This window comes from Scyliorhinus torazame, chromosome 14, assembly GCF_047496885.1.
Source record: "Scyliorhinus torazame isolate Kashiwa2021f chromosome 14, sScyTor2.1, whole genome shotgun sequence".
Classification (NCBI taxonomy): Eukaryota; Metazoa; Chordata; class Chondrichthyes; order Carcharhiniformes; family Scyliorhinidae; genus Scyliorhinus; species Scyliorhinus torazame.
The window spans coordinates 62971859-62992744 of record NC_092720.1 but is presented as its reverse complement, the minus strand read 5'-3'; the positions used below and the strand labels follow the sequence as shown (position 1 = coordinate 62992744).

The following is a 20886-nucleotide window of genomic DNA, read 5'->3' as shown; positions in this document are numbered from 1 at the left end:
TCCCCATCACTCTTCAATGATTTTATTAATTAAGAGCGTGAACTTTACAGTTTCTAACCTTGTCAAAACAGATCAGATTAAGTTGTCCACAGATATTTATTCTCTGTGGACTGATACAGGAAATGCCTAATTTCTTCAATCTTCGTTGTGCAAACACGATCCCAGCAGTCAGAGCTGCTGGAAGAGCAGGTGGAACAGTAATTGTGATGATATCAAGTGACTCAATAATGATTGTGCTAACTACGACCTGCAACAAAAAAGGGGAAATAATGGAGATTACTTTAAAAAGCATATAAGAATAATGCAAATAAATTAGAAATTTCTGACGTGAGTGAGCAAGATTCTTAATAACCATTTTGCCACTCAGCCTATTAATTACAGATCAAAAAATTTTCCAATTTGAATTAACATTCCAGAATTGTTTCTGGTGAACAGTCATCTATTGACATAAACTAACTATATAATGGTGGCATTGTTTTTTTTTAAACCGCAAAGCATTTTTAGTTATTTAACTAAGTATACAGTTCCTAACTATAAATTTTGAAAAATGCATGCGTTTTCTTCCCCTGAGCAAGTGAACTAAGCACTTAGCAAAAAAAGAAGACATACCCCATTCAAAACACTGTTGATAATTGTGTATAAAAATCCAATGCCTGCTATACCAACAAGGCAAAGTAGGAAGAGGTAAGCATCTCTGTATAGTTTGAAATCTGTTGGTTTTGGATACAAGATTGAGCGTATAAGTTGCCCTTTTGTGGTACCAAAGCCTGGAAAACAATTCAATATCATAATAGGTACAATGCAGTACAATCTCTCCCTCATATATATTACTTTGCATATCACTAACTTAAATAAAAAACTTTTATAGCACCAAATCTTTAAACTTGCATTACCATTTAAATGTGTGTAAAAGTCAATTTCATGTAAAAGTCGACCCCATGATTTTTGACATAAAGTACTGATCACAAAAAAAATTGACTTTAACAAGATAACTTTTTGAACAAACGCCAATGTATTATGTATGTTGATGTAGATAGTTACAAAGGATTAAACAGGTGGGATCATATCTTTGAAATTGAAATTTTTGAATAAAATCACAAATCTATTGATGATGTTGGGGGATTCCATTTCTTCTTGTCCTCTCCCATTTCAATGTATATGGTTGGGAATGGGTGCTTGAGTGTGGTGAAAATGAGGATGTAATTAAAGTCTGAAGACAATGTTGAGGTTGATCAATGGTAGGGTGTTGTGTTGTACCTTCCCGGTTGGGTCACAATCCTGGCATTTGCCTCAATTCCGGGTTAAAAGCCCAAAAGTGGTAAGATGCCCCTCTGAGCTCTTTCCAGTTATGGAAGCAGGAAGGCCCAGAATAATGGCCAGTCAGCAGCCTCAGTGGCAGAGGTGGGTGCTGCTGACGCAGGAAGGAAGCCATGAAAGGGTTTCAAAACGGAGGTGCTCTCTGCAGTTTTAAAAGAAATAGCAAATGCACACTGCTACAACTGTCAAGCTGTCTTAGTGGAGCCAAGGCCAATCACAGGTCAGCTGCCAGGAAGACAGTCCCCGAGATTTTCTGAGGGAGCCATCACCATCAAACTCCTGAATGATGATGAGCAGAGGCGCAACATCCTCTACCCACGATCAGATAGACGTCCATCAAGCAAGGTCACCACCCCTTCCTGGGAGGCAGTGGCTGCAATAGTGAGTGCCAGCTCGCTCCATAAGAGGACGGGGCAAAGTGCCAAAAGAAATAAATCACCTTCTTTGTGCAGTCAGATTAAGTCTGACTCTTAATATCTTCTGCTGCACCCCCTTCACACCTCAAGTGTGATCTTTCACCCAGCCAACTGAAGGGGAGGCAGTGGTGTAGTGGTATTGCAACTGAACTAATAATCCAGAGACCCAGGGTAATGCTCTGGGAACCAGGTCAAATCCCACCAGCGCAGATGGTGACATTTGAATTTAATAAAACTCTGGAATTAAAAGTCTAATGATGACCATTGTCGATTGTCATAAAACCCTTTAAGGTTCACTAATGTCCTGTAGGGAAGGAAATCTGTCATCCTTCCCTGGTCTGGCCCACATGTGCCTCCAGACCCACAGCAATGTGGTTGACTCTTTCCAGGAAATGCTGACCCAGCCAGCAACACCTATATCCCATGAACGAATAGAGAAAAAAAATTCCAACCTACTCCCCAATATATAATCTGCTCCTCACATCCCAGCTCCCACTTACTTCCACGCATGCCATCTTTCATCAACATCTGACCCAGCAAGATTCATGCCTACACGCTCCCTTGACTGTCTCAATGTAGGACAAGCCCGAGCATAACCGGCGTGAACAGGCACAGCCTGTCAGAGTTGTGCCAGAGCGGAGATGCCTAACATCAAATGTGGAAAGAGGGCCCTTGAGCTGACAGGCAGAAGTATGAACTCTCAACACATCCAGCCATGGGGATGCACTAATGACAACTCAACCACTTGCAGGTCAATCATTGACCAGCCCGGACCATCCTCTCAAACTCTGGAGACCGTAGACCGGAGAAACTTCAAGGGAGACATCTCTGAGACCAACATCGGGGAGGAGTCACAGCTGTTTCCCGCACCCTCCACCAGTACAGATACTCTCCCTCAGTGGGATTAACTAGTAAACAGGCCACTCACTGGTGAGCACTTCACAGCTGAAGAGCCACAGTAGGCAGGGGAATGTCCCAGGGATCCGGTACTTGGAGCAATGCTGGAGTCCAAGACTCTGCTGAGCCCCTGGTCAGTGATGTGTCCCTGGTCCAATCATTCCAGAGCTGCAGGAAGTGCAAAGTCAGAGTTGAGAGCATCAGGAAGGAATGATAGCAGCCCTCCTATGATTGCAAGGCCAACTGGAGGAGTCTTCTCATCACCTTCTGTCCGAGGAAATGGTGCCTTCACTCCTACACAACGAGGCCAACACTGCAAAGGTGGCGTCCTCAGTGGAGATCTTGGTGCAGAGGTGCACTCCATGGAGGGGATTTCTGCTCCTTGGTTCAGCTCATAACCTCCATGGCTGAGGCCATCAGCTCCATGTTGCAGGGCTGCAACTACATGGTGCAAGCACTAGTGAGACTCCACGGGTGTCAGCGCTGGAGGATGGGTGGGCTTCTGGATTTCAATTCAGCTGCCCCTCTATCCCGTGGAGGAGTCCAGTGGCCCCTGTGCACCCAAAAGGAAAAAATAGGCAGGAGCCCAGCCTGGGGCCCTTCACACAAGAGAGCCCAAGGGTGTCCAGCCCAACTGACACGCCCCCTCCCTGTGAGCGACACACCTCCAATCCCGCACATCGAGGAGGGCAGCATTGCCCTATGCAGCCCAAAAGTAAGTCAGGACCCTCAAGGTCCAAGCCCTCTCCCAGGGGATGACGCCAAGGTCGTCTCAGGCAACAGGACATGGAAGGCAGCAGGCCATCTCAACCTCAGCTGAGCATCCTGGGGATACATTTAGACATAGCGGGAGGGTGAGGAAGAGTAAGAAATGATAGGCACCTAACGGTCATGGGTGAACCAAGGCAATAGTAGAGGTAGGTCACCATTGTAATATAGTTCCTGTATTAAGAATCACTTATTTCACCATTACTGGACCTCCATACTATGATTTCAAGGTGCCATGCTCCGCAAACCCCCCATTCACACTTGAGACTTCATCCCTCTGGGCCTTTCATCCCTGTGGAGTGTGAGAATAGCAGCTCTATGTCTCTCCCACATTCCACACTGACAACACAGTAAACATGCGCCACTCCTGGCACAGCCCCCCCACCCCAAACCCTCACCTCCCTCCAACATCAACCCTCTCACATTAGCACTGTTGCTGCACAGCGCCAGTGTTCCAGGTTTGATTCCCTGCTTGGGTCAATGTCTGTGCGGAGTCTGCACATTCTCTCTGTGTCTGTGTGGGTTTCCTCTGGATTTTCTCCCACAAGTCCCGAAAGACGTGCCATTATGTAATTTGGACATTCTAAATTCTCCCCAGTGTATCCGAACAGACGCCGTAGTGTGGCTACTAGGGGCTTTTCACAGTAACTTCATTGCAGTTTTAATGTAAGCCTACTTGTGACAATAATAAAGATTATTATCATGTCTGCTAGTCTTCTCTAGTGAGGAGGATGCCAAGGGCTAAGAAATGTTGACAGTCTCGTACATAGATGGAGAGAAACACTAGGACCCCTGACCTCAGAAGCATGCCCCAGGTACAGGGTGTCATTCATTGCACCCACTTGGCTCTGTGCTCCCCATGGCAGTATGGGACGCCATTCATGAATAACAAGGGATATCATTCCCTCAATGTTCAGATCATCTGTGGCCATACGATGCGCAGGCGTGCGCCAGTTTCCTGGGGAGCATCCATGATGGAGTTACATCTTGCAGCATTGTCATTTGCCAGCCGTTTTTGAGGGAGAACAGCAGCTGGAGGGATGGCACCTCGGGGACAAAATTTACTTACTCAGGAGAGGAGATTTGTCATCCAGCATCTCTGTACCCCATGACAAGCCTGTTCATTGGCTTGACGCGTTCAGCCCTCAGCAGGAGTCAGACATATTGCTGAGGATGTGAGGGGCATCACTCTGTCCTCACTGCCCGCCATCATCATTCTCTTGCAGCTATTTGCTTTAACACCCAGCTCATGAATGTAGCCACCATCTCTGACCTCCCGCAGGCATCACAGTAGTAATTGGATGTCAGATCTCATAGTGGGAGACCTCTTCTCAACCTAGTTCTGGACATTGCCAAAGCGAGAGTCAATGAGGGCATCTCTAGCCCTGTACTCCATGCAGTCCTTCCTCCTTCGCGGGCTTCCCATCACCGCCCTCCTCGACAACTCCTCATCTGAGGATATGTTGCGACCCTCCATTTCCTCCTTGTTCAGCTGATCGCCACCCCACTGCAGTGCCAGGTTGAGCAAAGCTTTGATGCACTATGATACAGGACATCCTCTGGGGGCTGTATTGGAGGGCTCCCTCCCGCCAATCCAGGCACCGGTGCCACATTTTGGGCAGTCCAATCGACCATTTGCCCAGCGCACGCATTGACGCATGAGCCTCGCTGTTGTACCGTGTATCAGCAGATGCTTGGGGCCTCTGCACTGGCAGCGTCATCAGCCATCTCCTGAGGAAGTAACCTTTGTCCCCGAGATGCCATCCCTCCAGCTGCTGTTCTCCCTCAAAAACGGCTGGCATCCGACAATGCTGCAAGATGTAACTATCATGGATGCTCCCCAGGAAACTGGCACACACCTGCGCATCATATGGCCACAGATGATCTGAACATTGAGGGAATGATATCCCTTGTTATTCATGAATGGCGTCCCATACTGCATTGGGGAGCACAGAGCCACGTGGGTGCAATGGATGACACCCTGTACCTGGGGCATGCCTGCTATGCGGGCGAAACCCATGGTCCTGCCGTCTTGGCTTGCCTGGTCCCGGTCCATGTTGATGTGCAGGTGGGCCTTGCAAATAACACATCTGTGACCTCCCTTATGCACTTGTGCGCTGCTGACTGCGCTATGCCCCACAGGTCACCCATGCAACCCTGAAACAAGCCACTGGCAAAGAAGTTCAGAGCGGCAGTAACTTTACGGGACAAAGGTAATGGGTGTCCACCCGTCCATATGGTGCCAACTCATGCATCATCTACCGTCCCCGAGACGACACAGTAGCCACTGGGACTGGATCTCTGGAGATAGTTCGACGTCGGAATACACATGGCCAGAAGTGTCTCCTCCAAGGCTCTGCATACTGTGGACCTGCTCCCTGAAGAGCAACAGACCCTGCCTCTCAACACTGGGCAGGGTGCTCTTCCTGGTCTCGTGCAGCGGTACATCAATGTCCTTGCTGCTGATCATCCATCCATGTGCAACCCTTTCCTTGAATGCCTTTCCACTAAGCCTCACTCCCATCTCTGTCACACAATAGCCACTTCCCCACAGTTGTCTCTCTCAACTCCACCTGAATGAAGAGCTTCACCCTTAAGGAGAACAGGATGCTGCCCCTCATCATCCCTTGAACGGGGTGACTGATGAGAGTCCTCACCATAACGCCTTACATTAGTGGCCACATCTGGTGCACTTCTTAGTGAATCCTACACAAAAGAGGTGCAGCTGGTATCCGCCTGTGTTAGGGCGGTACGATAGCACAGTGGTTAGCACTTTTGCTTCACAGTGCCAGGGTCCGGTTTCCTCCCACAGTCTAAAAATATGGAGATTAGGTGGATTGGTCACTTTAAATTGCCCCGTAATGTCCAAAAGTTAGGTGGGGTTGCTGGGTTATGGGGATAGGTGGAGGTGTGGGCTTAGGTAGTGTGCTCTTTCAGGGGCCGGTGTAGACTCAATGGGCCAAGTGCCCCCTTCTGCACTGTAAATTCTATGATTCTATTGTGGTGGATGCCAGGCTGTTAGGGATGAGTGGCCAACTTTTCCATTTGGAAGGCTTGTTTAAACCATAGAGTGGCCTTGAACTTCCATGCAGTTCATGCCCTCTGGTTTCACAGTGCTGCCTGAGTCTGGGGTTTCATTCTCACTGCAGTGCCATGTGTGAGGGTCTGGAGGCCTCAAGAAGCTGGAAAATTCCACTTCTCAAAGCCCCCCCACCCCCCCCTCTGCCCATGCAGCCTGGGCTTTTGTGGAACCCCACCCAAGAACCTCGAGTTGCCCACAGTGTAGACCCTATGAACAAAGAACAAAGAAAATTACAGCACAGGAACAGGCCCTTCGGCCCTCCCAGCTTGCGCCAATCCAGATCCTTTATCTAAACCTGTCTTCTATTTTCCAAGGATATATCCCTCTGTTCCCCGCCCGTTCATATATATGTCTAGATGCATCTTAAATGATGCTATCATGCCCGCCTCTACCACCTCCGCTGGCAAAGCGTTCCAGGCACCCACCACCCTCTGCGTAAAAAAACTTTCCACGCATATCTCCCTTAAACTTTCCCCCTCTCACCTTGAAATCGTGACCCCTTGTAATTGACACCCTCACGCTTGGAAAAAGCTTGTTGCTATCTACCCTGTCCATAACTCTCAATTTTGTAGACCTCAATCAGGTCCCCCCTCAACCTCCGTCTTTTCAACGAAAACAATCCTAATCTACTCAACCTTTCCTCAAGCTAGCACCCTCCATACCAGGCAACATCCTGGTGAACCTTCTCTGCACCCTCTCTAAAGCATCCACATCCTTCTGGTAATGTGGCGACCAGAACTGCACGCAGTATTCCAAATGTGGCCTAACCAAAGTCCTATACAACTGTAACATGACCTGCCGACTCTTGTACTCAATATCCCGTCCGATGAAGGCAAGCATGCTGTATGCCTTCTTGACCACTCTATCGACCTGCATTGCCACCTTCAGGGTACAATGGACCTGAACTCCCAGATCTCTCTGTACATCAATTTTCCCCAGGACTCTTCCATTGACCGCTCTTGAATTAGATCTTCCAAAATGCATCACCTCGCATTTGCCTGGATTGAACTCCATCTGCCATTTCTCTGCCCAACTCCCCAATCTATCTATATTTTGCTGTATTCTCTGACAGTCCTCCTCGCTATCTGCAACTCCACCAATCTTAGTATCATCTGCAAACTTGCTAAGCAGACCACCTATACCTTCGTCCAGATCATTTATGCATATCACGAACAACAGTGGTCCGAGCACGGATCCCTGTGGAACACCACTAGTCACCTTTCTCCATTTTGAGACACTCCCTTCCACCACTACTCTCTGTCTCCTGTTGCCCAGCCAGTTCTTTATCCATCTAGCTAGTACACCCTGAACCCCATACGACTTCACTTTTTCCATCAACCTGCCACGGGAAACTTTATCAAACGCCTTACTGAAGTCCATGTATATGACATCTACAGCCCTTCCCTCATCAATTAACTTTGTCACTTCCTCAAAGAATTCTATTTGGTTTATAAGACATGACCTTCCCTGCACAAAACCATGCTGCCTCTCACTGATAAGTCTATTTTCTTCCAAATGTGAATAGATCCTATCCCTCAGTATCTTCTCCAACAGTTTACCTACCACTAATGCCAAGCTCACAGGTCTATAATTCCCTGGATTATCCCTGCTACCCTTCTTAAACAAGGGGACAACATTAGCAATTCTCCAGTCCTCCGGGACCTCTCCCGTGCTCAAGGATGCTGCAAAGATATCTGTTAAGGCCCCAGCTATTTCGTCCCTCGCTTCCCTCAGTAACCTCGGAAAGATCCCATCCGGACCTGGGGACTTGTCCACCTTAATGCCTTTTAGAATACCCAAAACTTCCCCCTTCCTTATGCCAACTTGACCGAGAGTATTTAAACATCCATCCCCAGCCTCAACATCCATCATGTCCCTCTCCTTGGTGAATGCCGATGCAAAGTACTCATTAAGAATCTCACTCATTTCCTCGGACTCCATGCATAAATTCCCTCTTTTGTCTTTGAGTGGGCCAATCCTTTCTTTAGTTACCCTCTTGCTCCTTATATACGAATAAAAGGCTTTGGGATTTTCCTTAACCCTGTTAGCCAAAGATATTTAATGAGACCTTTTAGCCCTCTTTATTGCACGTTTGAGATTTGTCCTACTTTCCAGATATTCCTCCAAAGCTTCATCAGTTTTAAGTCGCCTAGATCTTATGTATGCTTCCTTTTTCATCTTAGCTAGTCTCACAATTCCACCCATCATCCATGGTTCCCTATCTTGCCATTTCTATCCCTCATTTTCACAGGGACATGTCTGTCCGGCACTCTAATCAACCTTTCCTTAAAAGACTCCCACATTTCAAATGTGGATTTACCCTTAAACAGCTGCTCCCAATCCACATTCCCTAGCTCCTGCCGAATTTTGTTATACTTGGCCTTTCCCCAATTTAGCACCACTCTCATCTTTGTCCATGAGTATTCTAAAACTTACGGAATTGTGATCGCTATTCCCAAAGTAATCACCGACTGAAACTTCAACCACCTGGCCGGGATCATTCCCCAATACCAGGTCCAGTATGGCCCTTTCCCGAGTTGGCCTATTTACATACTGGTCTAAAATACTCTCCTGGATGCTCCTTACAAATTCTGCTCCATCTACGCCTCCAACACTACATGAGTCCCATTCAATGTTGGGGAAGTTAAAATCTCCCATCACAACCACCCTATTGCTCCTACATTTTTCTATAATCGGTCTACATATTTGTACGTCTACTTCAAGCTCGCTTTTGGGAGACTTGTAGTAAAGTCCCAACAATGTTACTGCACGCTTCCTATTTCTTAGCTCTACCCATATTGCCTCAGTGCTCGAATCCTCCATCGTGCCCTCCTTAATCACAGCTGTGATATCATCTCTGACCAGTAATCCAACTCCTCCCCCCCTTTTACCTCCCTCTCTATCCCTCCTGAAGCATCTATACCCTGGGATATTTAGTTGCCAGTCTTGCCCTTCCCTCAACCAAGTCTCAGTAATACCAATAACATCATATTCCCAGGTACTAATCCAAGTCCTAAGTTCTTACCTGCTACACTTCTCACATTGAAACAAATGCACCTCAGACCACCTGTCCCTTTGCGTTCATCATCTCTTCCCTGTCTACTCTTCCCCTTAGTCACATTGAGTTTATTATCTAGTACCTTACTGGCTTTAGTTGTTGCCTCTTTACTGACCTCTATATTCCTAATGTGGTTCCCATCCCCCTGCCACATTAGTTTAAAACCTCCCCAACAGTGTTAGCAAAAGCACCCCTAGGACATTGGTTCCAGTCCTGCCCAGGTGTAGATCATCCGATTTGTAATGGTCCCACCGCCTCCAGAACTGGTTCCAATGCCCCAAAAATCTGAACCCCTCCCTCCTGCACCATCTCTCAAGCCACGTATTCATTCTGACTATTCTTGAATTTCTACTCTGACTGTCTCGTGGCACTGGTAGCAATCCTGAGATTACTACCTTTGAGGTCCTACTTTTTAAACTTATCTCCTAACTCCCTAAATTCTGATTGTAGGACCTCATCCCGTTTTTTACCTATATCGTTGGTGCCTATATGCACCACGACAACTGGCTGTTCACCCTCCCCCTTCAATATGTCCTGCAGCCGATCTATGGATTCACCTGCTCCTACCGATTTTACAACTGTCACTCTGGATGGGCAATGCCTCAGGGATGATATCACCACAAGCCCAGCAAGGTGCATATGGGAAATGCTGCCTGCACACCAGCCGCCAGACCCCTTTGAAGCTAGAGGTTCACAGACATGAAGGGCCATTAGGTCCTGCAAGAAACCCCACCTTTCGAGATGCCGAGACTGAACCCTGCACTTCAGTTCCGAGTTGAATTTATCTGGGTCCCCCATGTCCTCTTCCGTGCCCCTCTGCGACTGGCCACTGGGTAATAATGGTGACCAGAGCGCTCACCTCCAATATACCCTTCAGAGGTGAGGTCACCAGGTTCTCATTTTTATACACCTGTTGTTAATCGTGCTTCAACTAATGAGCTTTCAGTGAGTGGGCAAACCCCAGTGGGAGGACTCTCTAGTGATATTATAATGTATTAAAATGAAGTTCCTGGCCTTCCGTGGCAGATTTTTCATTAAGCCATTAGTGAAGGGTCTGGAAAATAGGAAATCGCGATCTTGCCAGAGAGAATCACATTTTCCGATTTTCACTGAATTTTTAGCCCACGTCAATGTTTTCACTCATGGTTAACACAGGCTCAAAATGTACTCCACCAGCCCTGTGGTAGTGGCGGCCCTGAGAGTTTGGGGCCAGTGGAGGCGGCATGTGGGAGCAGTGGGAGCATCGGTCTGGGCCCCAATTTGTGATAACCACCGGTTTGTCCCGGGGAGTATGGATGGGGGGGGTTCCGGGTATGGTGGAGAGCGGGGATTGAGAGGATGGGGGATGTGTTCACAAGAGGGGAGTTTCCAGAGTATGAGGGCGCTGGAGGAAAAGTTTGGGCCGGCGAGGGGAAACAAATTCAGATACTTGCAGGTGCTGGACTTCCTTCGCAAGCAGGTGGCAACCTTCCTGCTCCTACCGCTGAGGGGGATTCAGGACAGGGTAATTTCCAGATGGTGGGTAGAGGAGGGGAGCGTCTCGGATATCTATAAGGAGCTTATGGGGTTGGAGGAGACGCAGACCGAGGAGCTGAAGCGTAAGTGGGAGGAGGAGCTGGGAGGTAAGATAGAGGATGGTTTATGGGCAGACGCGTTGAGTAGAGTCAACATGTCTGCAACATGTGCCAGGCTCAGCCTGATACAATTTAAGGTTGTGCACCGGGCTCACATGACAGTGGCCCGGATGAGCAGATTCTTTGGGGTGGAGGATAGGTGCACAAAATGCGCAGGAGGGCCAGCGAACTATGTCCACATGTTTTGGACGTGTCCAAAGCTTCGGGGATTTTGGCAGGGGTTTGTGGACGTCAGGTCCAAGGTTTTAAAAACAAAGGTGGCGCTGGATCCAGAGGTGGCGATTTTCAGGGTGTCAGAAGATCCTGGAATCCAGGAGGAGAAAGAGGCAGATGTTTTGGCCTTTGCTTCCCTGGTAGCCCATAGACGGATACTTTTGGTATGGAGGGACCCAAAGCCCCCGAAGTCAGAGACCTGGCTATCATACATGGCTAGCTTTCTCTGTATGCAGAAAATTAAGTTCGCCTTGAGAGGTTCACTGTTAGGGTTCACCCGGAGGTGATAACCGTTCATCGACTTCCTTGCGGAAAATTAATCGTCAGCAGACCGGGGGGGGGGGGGGAAAGAGAGTAGGTTCGGTTACAGTCGGAGATCAATAAGGGTGAGACCTGTACGAAAGGTAAACGGTTTTTGCACTATGTTTATGGTTTCATGTATCTTGACTATTTTGTTGTTGTTTCTATACCAAAAATACCTCAAGGAAGGGTTTATTAAAAATAAAAACAGGCTCAAAATCACCCACAAAATTTCTATTTATACGTATAAATGTAATTCACACTAAAATTTATTACTGTGTATACAATTTGGGCTTCCAGCAAGTCTATTTAGGAAAGGTACCTTACCTGTTCTGAAGACAACAGCTTTGACAAGTTCCCCAGTATAAAATCGTGTCTGGATTACAGTGCTACCACAGAAGAGTGTGTGCCGTTTGTGCTTTTCTGGATTGTAGATTTCATCGTCTTCTAGACCTCTAGAGCTCTTAATTGGATTTGGTAAACTGATTTTTGTTACAGGAACACTTTCACCTGTATTAAAATAAAAAGAAAGGATTTCTAATTCAATCCACGTACATTTGGAATACAAGATGGGATTTTAAGAGGACCATAAAAAAATGCATTTAAAACAAATTGTGATTCCAATCTCAAACTGCACCAGTGTGTGATGCAGTCAATTTCCGTCATTCACAGGAGTACTGTTCCCATGTAAAACATTGAACTGGCACATTGCGCAAAGATGGCGCAAGCGCAGTGCATGCTTTCTACATGGGAAACATGAGAGTTTGACTCTTTAATACTCTAAAATGACTAGTAAAGTGAGAGTCGGTGATGTCTAGTTGAAGTTAAGCAACTTATGGTAATGTCATCTGTACTGTTATATGCTAAATCGCGAATGAGTGAACGTTTGGGGCCACGAACTGTGATTGGATGCACAAACAGATTCACATGGGTAAGCAAATTTGCAACAGAGTGGATCGCGTGACGGAAGTTGGCGTATATTAATTTTCCACGTCACTGTCTTTAGATCTCGGACCAGCAGCCAATGCTGTATAAATGTGCCAACAAGAAATTGTGTTGAGTATGCTGAAACAAATTTTATTTTGAAAAAGGTCCTCAATCTTTTGGTATGAACTGAAGTCAACCCCATAAATGGAAGTGCAATATTTAACCAAGCACCGCAGTTGAAGATTACTTAGCACAGCTATACATCTTGTGGTTACTGGAGGATTTCCCATGTTGGCTATTTGAGTGGAAGGTAATTTTAATTATAACTAAATTGAGATTCTTAAAGGACAATTTATCTTCAGTAATAATATAAAGGTGGCAATATTGGCCATTTTACACTCGGGCTAACTAGCATAGGAATAAGAATATTCAGTTCCTGGAGCCTATTTAGATAATCGCTAATTTGTGCGTCAACCCCATTTTGCCATCTTTTATTGCCTCTCCCTAATAAAAAGCTCCCTAATAAAAAGGTTTTGTGCTGTTTGATCAGATGGAGCATTGAGAGCCAACGGAGCATCTGTATTACCACCGACAAGAAATCTCAAAGACAAATATTGATGTATTACTAAATTAAATGGCTACCCAAAATTCAATGGCTGTTAAGTTTTATATTCCTAGAGAATACCATACATCACTGCAAACTATTTGAAAAACATCCATAACAAGGATATTCAATCAGAAATGAGGCAAGCCAGTAAAATGACAATATCATTGAATGTCCTCAATATGTTGTTCAATACTTCCTTACAATGCATTTACAATTCCTTTACCATTGAATTTTAGAATCATATTTAAAAAGCTGCACGTTCTCCCTGTGTCTGCGTGGGTTTCTGTTTCCTCCCACAAGTCCCGAAAGGTGTGCTGTGATTGTCATTTGGACATTCTGAATTCTCCCTCCCAAACAGGCGCCCGAGTGTGGCAACAAAGGGATTTTCACAGTAACTTAATTTGAAGTGTTAATGTAAGCCTACTTGTGACAATAAAGATTATTTAAAAACAAGGCAACTCATTTGGCTGATCCTAAAAATTAAAACTTCTCAGTCGATCAATCCTTCAAATACATATCCAATTCTCTCAAATCTTCACCTTCATTACTTCCCTGCCTATTTAACACATTTACCATCCTCTACAAAGTAGTTAGCTATGAACTGTTTTAGCATCTTCCTTCTTCTGCACAAGCCAGCCACATTCTTGGTTCTAGGGTTTGTGTTAATTCAAAAGATATCAGGGTTCAATTTCCTTACACCTTTTACGAACACCGAATAGGTGAATAATATCTTTCCCAAGAATACATTTTTAATGAATGTAACCAAAATTTTAACAGAATTGTAATAGAATTTTATTTCACCCTCCATTTATTAATTACCTGTTAACATGCTTTCATTAACAACACAAGTGCCACTAAGAAGCACTGAATCACAGGGCATTATGGTCCCATTAGTCGGAATGACTATAACATCACCAGGCACCAGATCTGTAGACAACATTTCTTCTATTTCTGAAAGATTCAGAAAACAAGGCATTTAAATCTCATTGTACACTTATAATGCAGCTATTGTGCAAACCACAAAATTTAAAATCCAAACCCAAACGCACCAGGTGAACTAGAACACAGACATTGCAAAAGCATTTTAATTTCCTGTGCTCCACAAAGTTTCCAAACTCAGCCTCACTGGAGATATGAGTGTACTTCTTATTTTATATGATGTCAGAGAAATTAATTTTTAAAGTTGGTTTCAGCCAATGTTGTCTCTTTCCTTTTGTGGAAATGGCAGTGAAAAATTGGCCTCAATAGCCTAAATAACTGAGGAAATGTCTGTCCTAACTAGATTTTTTTGTCAAATAGAAGAACAAAAGAACAAAGAAAGGTACAGCACAGGAACAGGCCCTTCGGCCCTCCAAGCCTGCGCCGACCATGCTGCCCATCTAAACTAAAATCTTCTACACTTCCTGGGTCCGTATCCCTCCGATCCTATTCATGTATTTGTCAAGATGCCCCTTAAACGTCACTATCGTCCCTGCTTCCACCACCTCCTCCGGCAGCGAGTTCCAGGCACCAACTACCCTCTGTGTATAAAAACTTGCCTCGTACATCTCCTCTAAACCTTGCCCCTCGCACCTTAATCCGATGCCCCCTAGTAATTGACCCCTCTACCCTGGGAAAAAGTCTCTGACTAACCACTCTGTGTATGCCCCTCATAATTTTGTAGCCCTCTATGAGGTCGCCCCTCAACCTCCTTCGTTCCAGTGAGAACAAACCAAGTTTATTCAACCTCTCCTCATATCTAATGCCCTCCAGACCAGGCAACATCCTGGTAAATCTCTTCTGCACCCTCTCTAAAGCCTCCACATCCTTCTGGTAGTGTGGCGACCAGAACTGAACACTATACTCGAAGTGTGGCCTAACTAAGGTTCCATTCAGCTGCAACATGACTTGCCAATTTTTATACTTAATGCCCCGGCCAATGAAGACAAGCATGGCGTATGCCTTCTTGACTACCTTCTCCACCTGTGTTGCCCCTTTCAGTGACCCGTGGACCTGTACACGTAGATCTCTCTGACTGTCAATACTCTTGAGGGTTCTACCATTCACTGTATATTCTCTACCTGTATCAGACCTTCCAAAGTGCATTACCTCACATTTGTCCGGATTAAACTCCCCACCCAAGTCTCCAAACGTTCTAAATCCTGCTGTATTATCTGACAGTCCTCATCGCTATCTGCAATTCCACCAACCTTTGTGTCGTCCGCAAACTTACTAATCAGGCCAGTTACATTTTCCTCCAAATCATTTATATATACTACAAAGAGCAAAGGTCCCAGCACTGATCCCTGCGGGACACCCCTAGTCACAGCCCTCCAATCTGAAAAACACCCTTCCATTGCTACTCCCTGCCTTCTATGACCTAGCCAGTTCTGTATCCATCTTGCCAGCTCACCTCTGATCCCGTGTATACAAGTCAAAAATGATCTGGTAGTTGGATAGCTTAACAAAATATTATTTTTTGCAGATTAACAAATCATGAGATAAAATTAATCTCTCTATTATTGCTATAAGTATTATGGGAAAATTATAACGTAAGGGCCAGGCCTTCAGACTTTACACCTGACAAAGTGAAACTAGTCAAACACAGTCCATTAAGGGGAGGTGGTGGCATAGTGGTATCGTTACTGGACCCGTAATCCAGAGACCCAAGGTAATCCTCTATCAAATCCTGTCACTGCAGATGGTGAAATTTGAATTAATAAAAATCTGGAATTAAAAGTCTATTGATGAAACCATTGTCAACTGTTGTAAAATCCCATCTGGTTTACTAATCTCCACTAGAAAAGGAAATCCTTGCCTGACCTATATGTGACTCCAGATCCACAGCAATGTGGTTAACTCTTAACTGCCCCACAAGGGCAATTGGGGAAAGGCAATAAATGCTGGCCCAACCAGCAACGTCCCATGAAGAATTTTTTTAAAATTCATCAAGGAAATAGAAGAAGAGAAGCTTCCCATGCTACAAATCACAACTCTGGTTACTTCACCTTGGTCTTGTTGGAGATATAAATTCAGCATACAGATTAAAGTTTTTGGATGACATTTACAAAGAATGTCATCCAAAAAACGTGTTGCTGATCAAACATTATGGGTCAACAGCCCACTTCAAAAAAAATGTATTTCAACATTTGATAGACACGTTCTAATTTAATTGTTTATGCAATATGCTGATTTAGTATTTCACAAAATCATATGACCTCTGTTTTTAATTTAAAGCCTGTTAGAAAAAAGTCTAACCAAGTAATTTCAATGTGTACACGTTGGCCTGATAATATTACACTGCCCTCCTTCTAGGGAAACAGTGGGTGGTGGTCATTCCATGTACTTTCCAGTGACTAATAAAGCAACGTTAATTATTAAACCTGGGCACACTAATTATTCGGCTCCCTACAAATGTACTGGTTTTGGATCATGGGACATTCAATCCGCTGAGCGAAGACGCTTTTTGCTATGAACACAAGTGCCCAAATCTTTCCGTCACCGGATTGGCAGAGATGGGACACAAGTTGGGATATGCATGTCAGGGACGCGCAGAAATCCTGATACACAAACATGTGCTGTAATTAGCCTGGAAGTTTTAAATTCCGCTGGGCTGATTTCTGCTGCCTGCAAACCCACCAAGAATGTCTCAAACCCTGAGCTAAGGGTGTAAACTTGGGCCAGATACGGGGTTACTTACCAGCATATGTACCCTGGGAATATCAACACATTTTAATACCTGATTTGACCTGGTGGGTAGCCAATATAATTCATTTGAGCAACACAGCCGGCCGCAACGATCGCCACACCCCCAATCACTACCTCTCGGTAACACCCCTCCCTGAGACAACCTGCGTGTGTGTGTCCCCCCCCCCCCCCCCCCCCCCCCCCCCACACTGAACAATCAACTCCCCAATCTACTACCTCCCCAACCAACCCCCTGCAACCAGACCTAATACCACCCATACCCCATCCTAACAGATGATCCACTTCACCACCCCTCCCATTGACCCATTCTTTCACTGAAAGATCGGGGGCGGGATTCTCCAACGCTCCGCGCCGAAATCACGCTCGGCGCAGGGGCGGAGAATTACCCAAAATAGGCCCCCACGCCGGCACACGATTTGCCGGCGACCTGAGAATTGGCAGCACACGCGGCACCGGCTGGGGGCCGTTGAAAGTGATTCTCCGCGCTCGACGGGCCGCGTGCCCGCCGACGTGGTTCACATGTGGTCCCACCCAGCGGGACCTCGGCGTTCTGGCTGCGAAGGCCGTCCTGGTGAGCAGGGGGGTCCGACTCCAAGGGGGGCCTCCACGGTGGCCAGGCCTGCGATCGGTGGCTACCGATCGGCGGACACGCTCATTCCAGGGGGGGCCTATGTTCCCCTGTAGGGCTCCGCCATGTTGCGCGGGGGCCAGAGCGAAGCCACCCGCGCGCGCATGCGTGGACCCGCGGCCGGCCGCCGTGCACATGCTTGGCCGCGCGGGCATAACTGCAGGGCCCGCCGGCAGCCAGAGCTGCGAGATGCACGTCAAGGCCCTGCTAGCCCCCTTGAAGACGGAAAATCACCCCGGACTTTCGGGGAAAAAGTCCGGAGTGATCCCTGCCCGTTTTCCGGCGGGTGTGGGGCTTAGTCCACAGAAGGGAGAATCCCGCCCCAGGATCTTTAAAAACTTACCTGATTATGACAGCTACTGTTGTGAAAAGCAGACACGTCCTCCCTTCTTACATTTCTTGCTGTACCCGACTGTCTTCTGCTGGAGGGGCTGCACTGACCCTGAGATGCTTCAGCCGAAATTTGAGGACATGGCTGAAAAATCGTAAAAGGGTCGGGTTGCAGAAATCTTTGCGGGCAGCGTCAATGTGCACAGCATTGACCCTGACTGAAGATTTGGGCCAAGATAAAACTGTTTGACCTTTTCCCAAAAGCAACAGGGTAGGCATTCAACCAAGGTTCGGCATTTCATACAAAAAAACTGAAGGGAGGATTTATCACTCGAGCACTTCTGCTTAATCCTAGCAATTGGATTGAGATTAAAGGATATTTATGTTATAATGTTTGAAATTTGAAAGCTGCTTATTTCCTCAGTTTCAAACCTGGAAGGGTTTCACATTCCTAAAATGTCAGTTTGGGTACTTAACTTTGTAAGTTAAGTAAAATCCCACTTCCTCCAATCAACTTCGTAACTCACTTACCACTGTTTGCTCTGCACACTGAAACTCTGATAATGCTATGGGCTGCTACCATGTCATGCAACATAACGTATTGCTGAAAAATAGAATTGAAACAATTAAAATGCAATATAATTATAGTTACAAATATATCGGTAAACAAAACAAAATTCCACGTTGCTGTGATTTACTCATCCAGCCTGGTAGGAACATATGAATTGTTAGATTCAAAAAGACAAAGGCCCATTAAATTCACTTTACATCATCCTGGTCGACACATGATATAATTAGCCTAATATAGCACCAGACAATGATACGGGGAAAATCTCCAGATTTAAAGTCACCTCTTCTTCCCAAATATGCTACACTTACCCCATGTTGGGCTGGATTCTCCGGTCGCCGACACCAAAATCGCATTCCTATATAGGTACAATACCCAGAAAAGTCAGGAAAAAAGGCAGACAGTAGAAGTCCCTCTGCGGGATCAGAGGCCTCTCAGAGCTCATCGGCAGATAAAATGGCAGAGGCAGCCTCTAGGGTTCCAGCCACTCCACTAACGGCCGAGGTGCTTTGAGTACCTTGGCAAAATAATTCAATAACAATGGCGGGTTGTGTCGAAGGATCTCCAGAAATCGATGGAGGAATCGTTGGCTCCTATCCGAGTGGTTCTGGAGAAGACCAACGTATCCGTGAAATGCCACGGAACCATGATAAAAGACATAGATGTGGCCCTTTCGAGACATAGTGATCAGATTTCCTCACTGGAAGCAGAGATGTCTCAGGTGGGTGAAGCAAATAAATCGCTGAAGGCTAAGATAAATTATTTAGAGAATCGGTCCAGGAGGCCAAATATTTGACCTCTGCCAGAGTGGATGGAAGGCCCAAGATCGACGGAGTACATCGCAGAGATGTTCGGGAAGCTTGTGGGGGATGGTGGATTCATGTGGGAACTAATAAAGTAACATCCAGCCTTAAATGCAGAGACAAAATAACACAAAATGATCACATGTCTGCCTGACATACAGAGGTTACAGGATTATCCAACCATCATTTTCAAGTAAGAAATTCCTTTGTTCATGTTGCAGATGAGGAACTAAAGGCGATTCACTGTGATGAGATTGAGTGAGAATTCATGGAACTGAGGAAAAAGATGGGAGATAATTGAGATGGAAGGGATTGGGGTTTCATTTTGTACATAGAACATACAGTGCAGAAGGAGGCCATTCGGTCCATTGGATCTGCACCGACCCACTTAAGCTCTCACTTCCACCCTATCCCCGTACCCCAATAACCCCTCCTAACCTTTCTGGTCACCAAGGGCAATTTGTCATGGCCACTCCACCTAACCTGCTCGTCTTTGGACTGTGGGAGGAAACCGGAGCACCCGGAGGAAACCTACGCAGAGGTGGGGAGAACGTGCAGACACCGCACAGATAGTGCCCCAGCAGGGAATCGAACCTGGTGCCCTGGCACTGTGAAGCCACAGTGCTATCCACTTGTGCTACTGTGCTGCCCACAAAGGTACTTGGTACCTTGCACCACATTGATTAGCCATTCAATTTCTGAGACTTGGAGCGGGATAAATGCGAAATATATTTACAATAGTGCAGATTATATACAGTGAATGCACTTAAAACGCCTTAATTTTCCAAACTCTACCGCTGCATCTAGGTGCATCCCAATATCTGCAGCAGAGGTGGAGGCAGCCTTCTGGCTGCTACACCCTGTTGTCTGAGATGACTTTGGCAAGCGTCCACTGGAGACCCGAGCATGGGTGCCCCTGGTCTGAGGCAGGTTCACCCTCCTCAGCCTGACTTGTTGGATTAAATGGTGCATCAGGCATACTTGGGTTGTTCTGAGTGGATGCGCCCAGGTGTCTGGCTGATGCTCCTCCTCCCTTTGGAGGCCACTCACTTACTCCTTAATGACTGAACCTGGGTCTCTAAGGCAGCCACCACCCTTCCTATGGAGACTTTGATAGCTCATGTGCCGGAGTCACAACATCAAAAAGAATGTGGTCAGACTCCTCTTCCTTCATTCCAATCTGGTGATAGCCTCTGACAACTCAGTTTAATATTCCCTGCCTTTGTATCTCCAACGTGTCTCTCAGGCCTGATTAGAGAGGCTCAACATTGGACTCAGACTCTGCAGAGCCTGGTCTCCATCAGTCCTCCGAATGTCGGGGATCTCAGCTGTCACTGCCTCTGCCTGCTGTGGATACGTGTCCTTGAGGTGATCACCAAATTATGACCCCGAGTATAATCTGGAACTAGGATCCACCAATGTGCATGTATCTGCACTGGTGGAGAGCGCAGATGAATGAGGTCTTCTTGAAATGCTTCCTCTGCCCCCTCAGTTGGAATGGAGAAATAATTGGTAGTTAACAAGGCAGGTTCCAACCTAATAGATAATGCACAGTCATTTTCCCCACTTAGTCAATGATACTGGATGGACCCACACTGGCTTGCTGCAGGAGCCCGACCTCAACTTTCACATTGATCATGAACTTTCACGA

General features: G+C 46.3%; 1 protein-coding gene across 1 annotated transcript in view; it reads right to left on the bottom strand.

Moving 5' to 3' along the window:
• Positions 1 to 20886, bottom strand: part of atp13a3 (ATPase 13A3) — a 199503-nt gene that overhangs the window by 96585 nt on the left and 82032 nt on the right. The window contains 5 exon segments of the mRNA XM_072474301.1: positions 59 to 247; positions 610 to 767; positions 12013 to 12195; positions 14039 to 14170; positions 18396 to 18468. Coding sequence (XP_072330402.1) covers positions 59 to 247; positions 610 to 767; positions 12013 to 12195; positions 14039 to 14170; positions 18396 to 18468 — 735 coding nt within the window.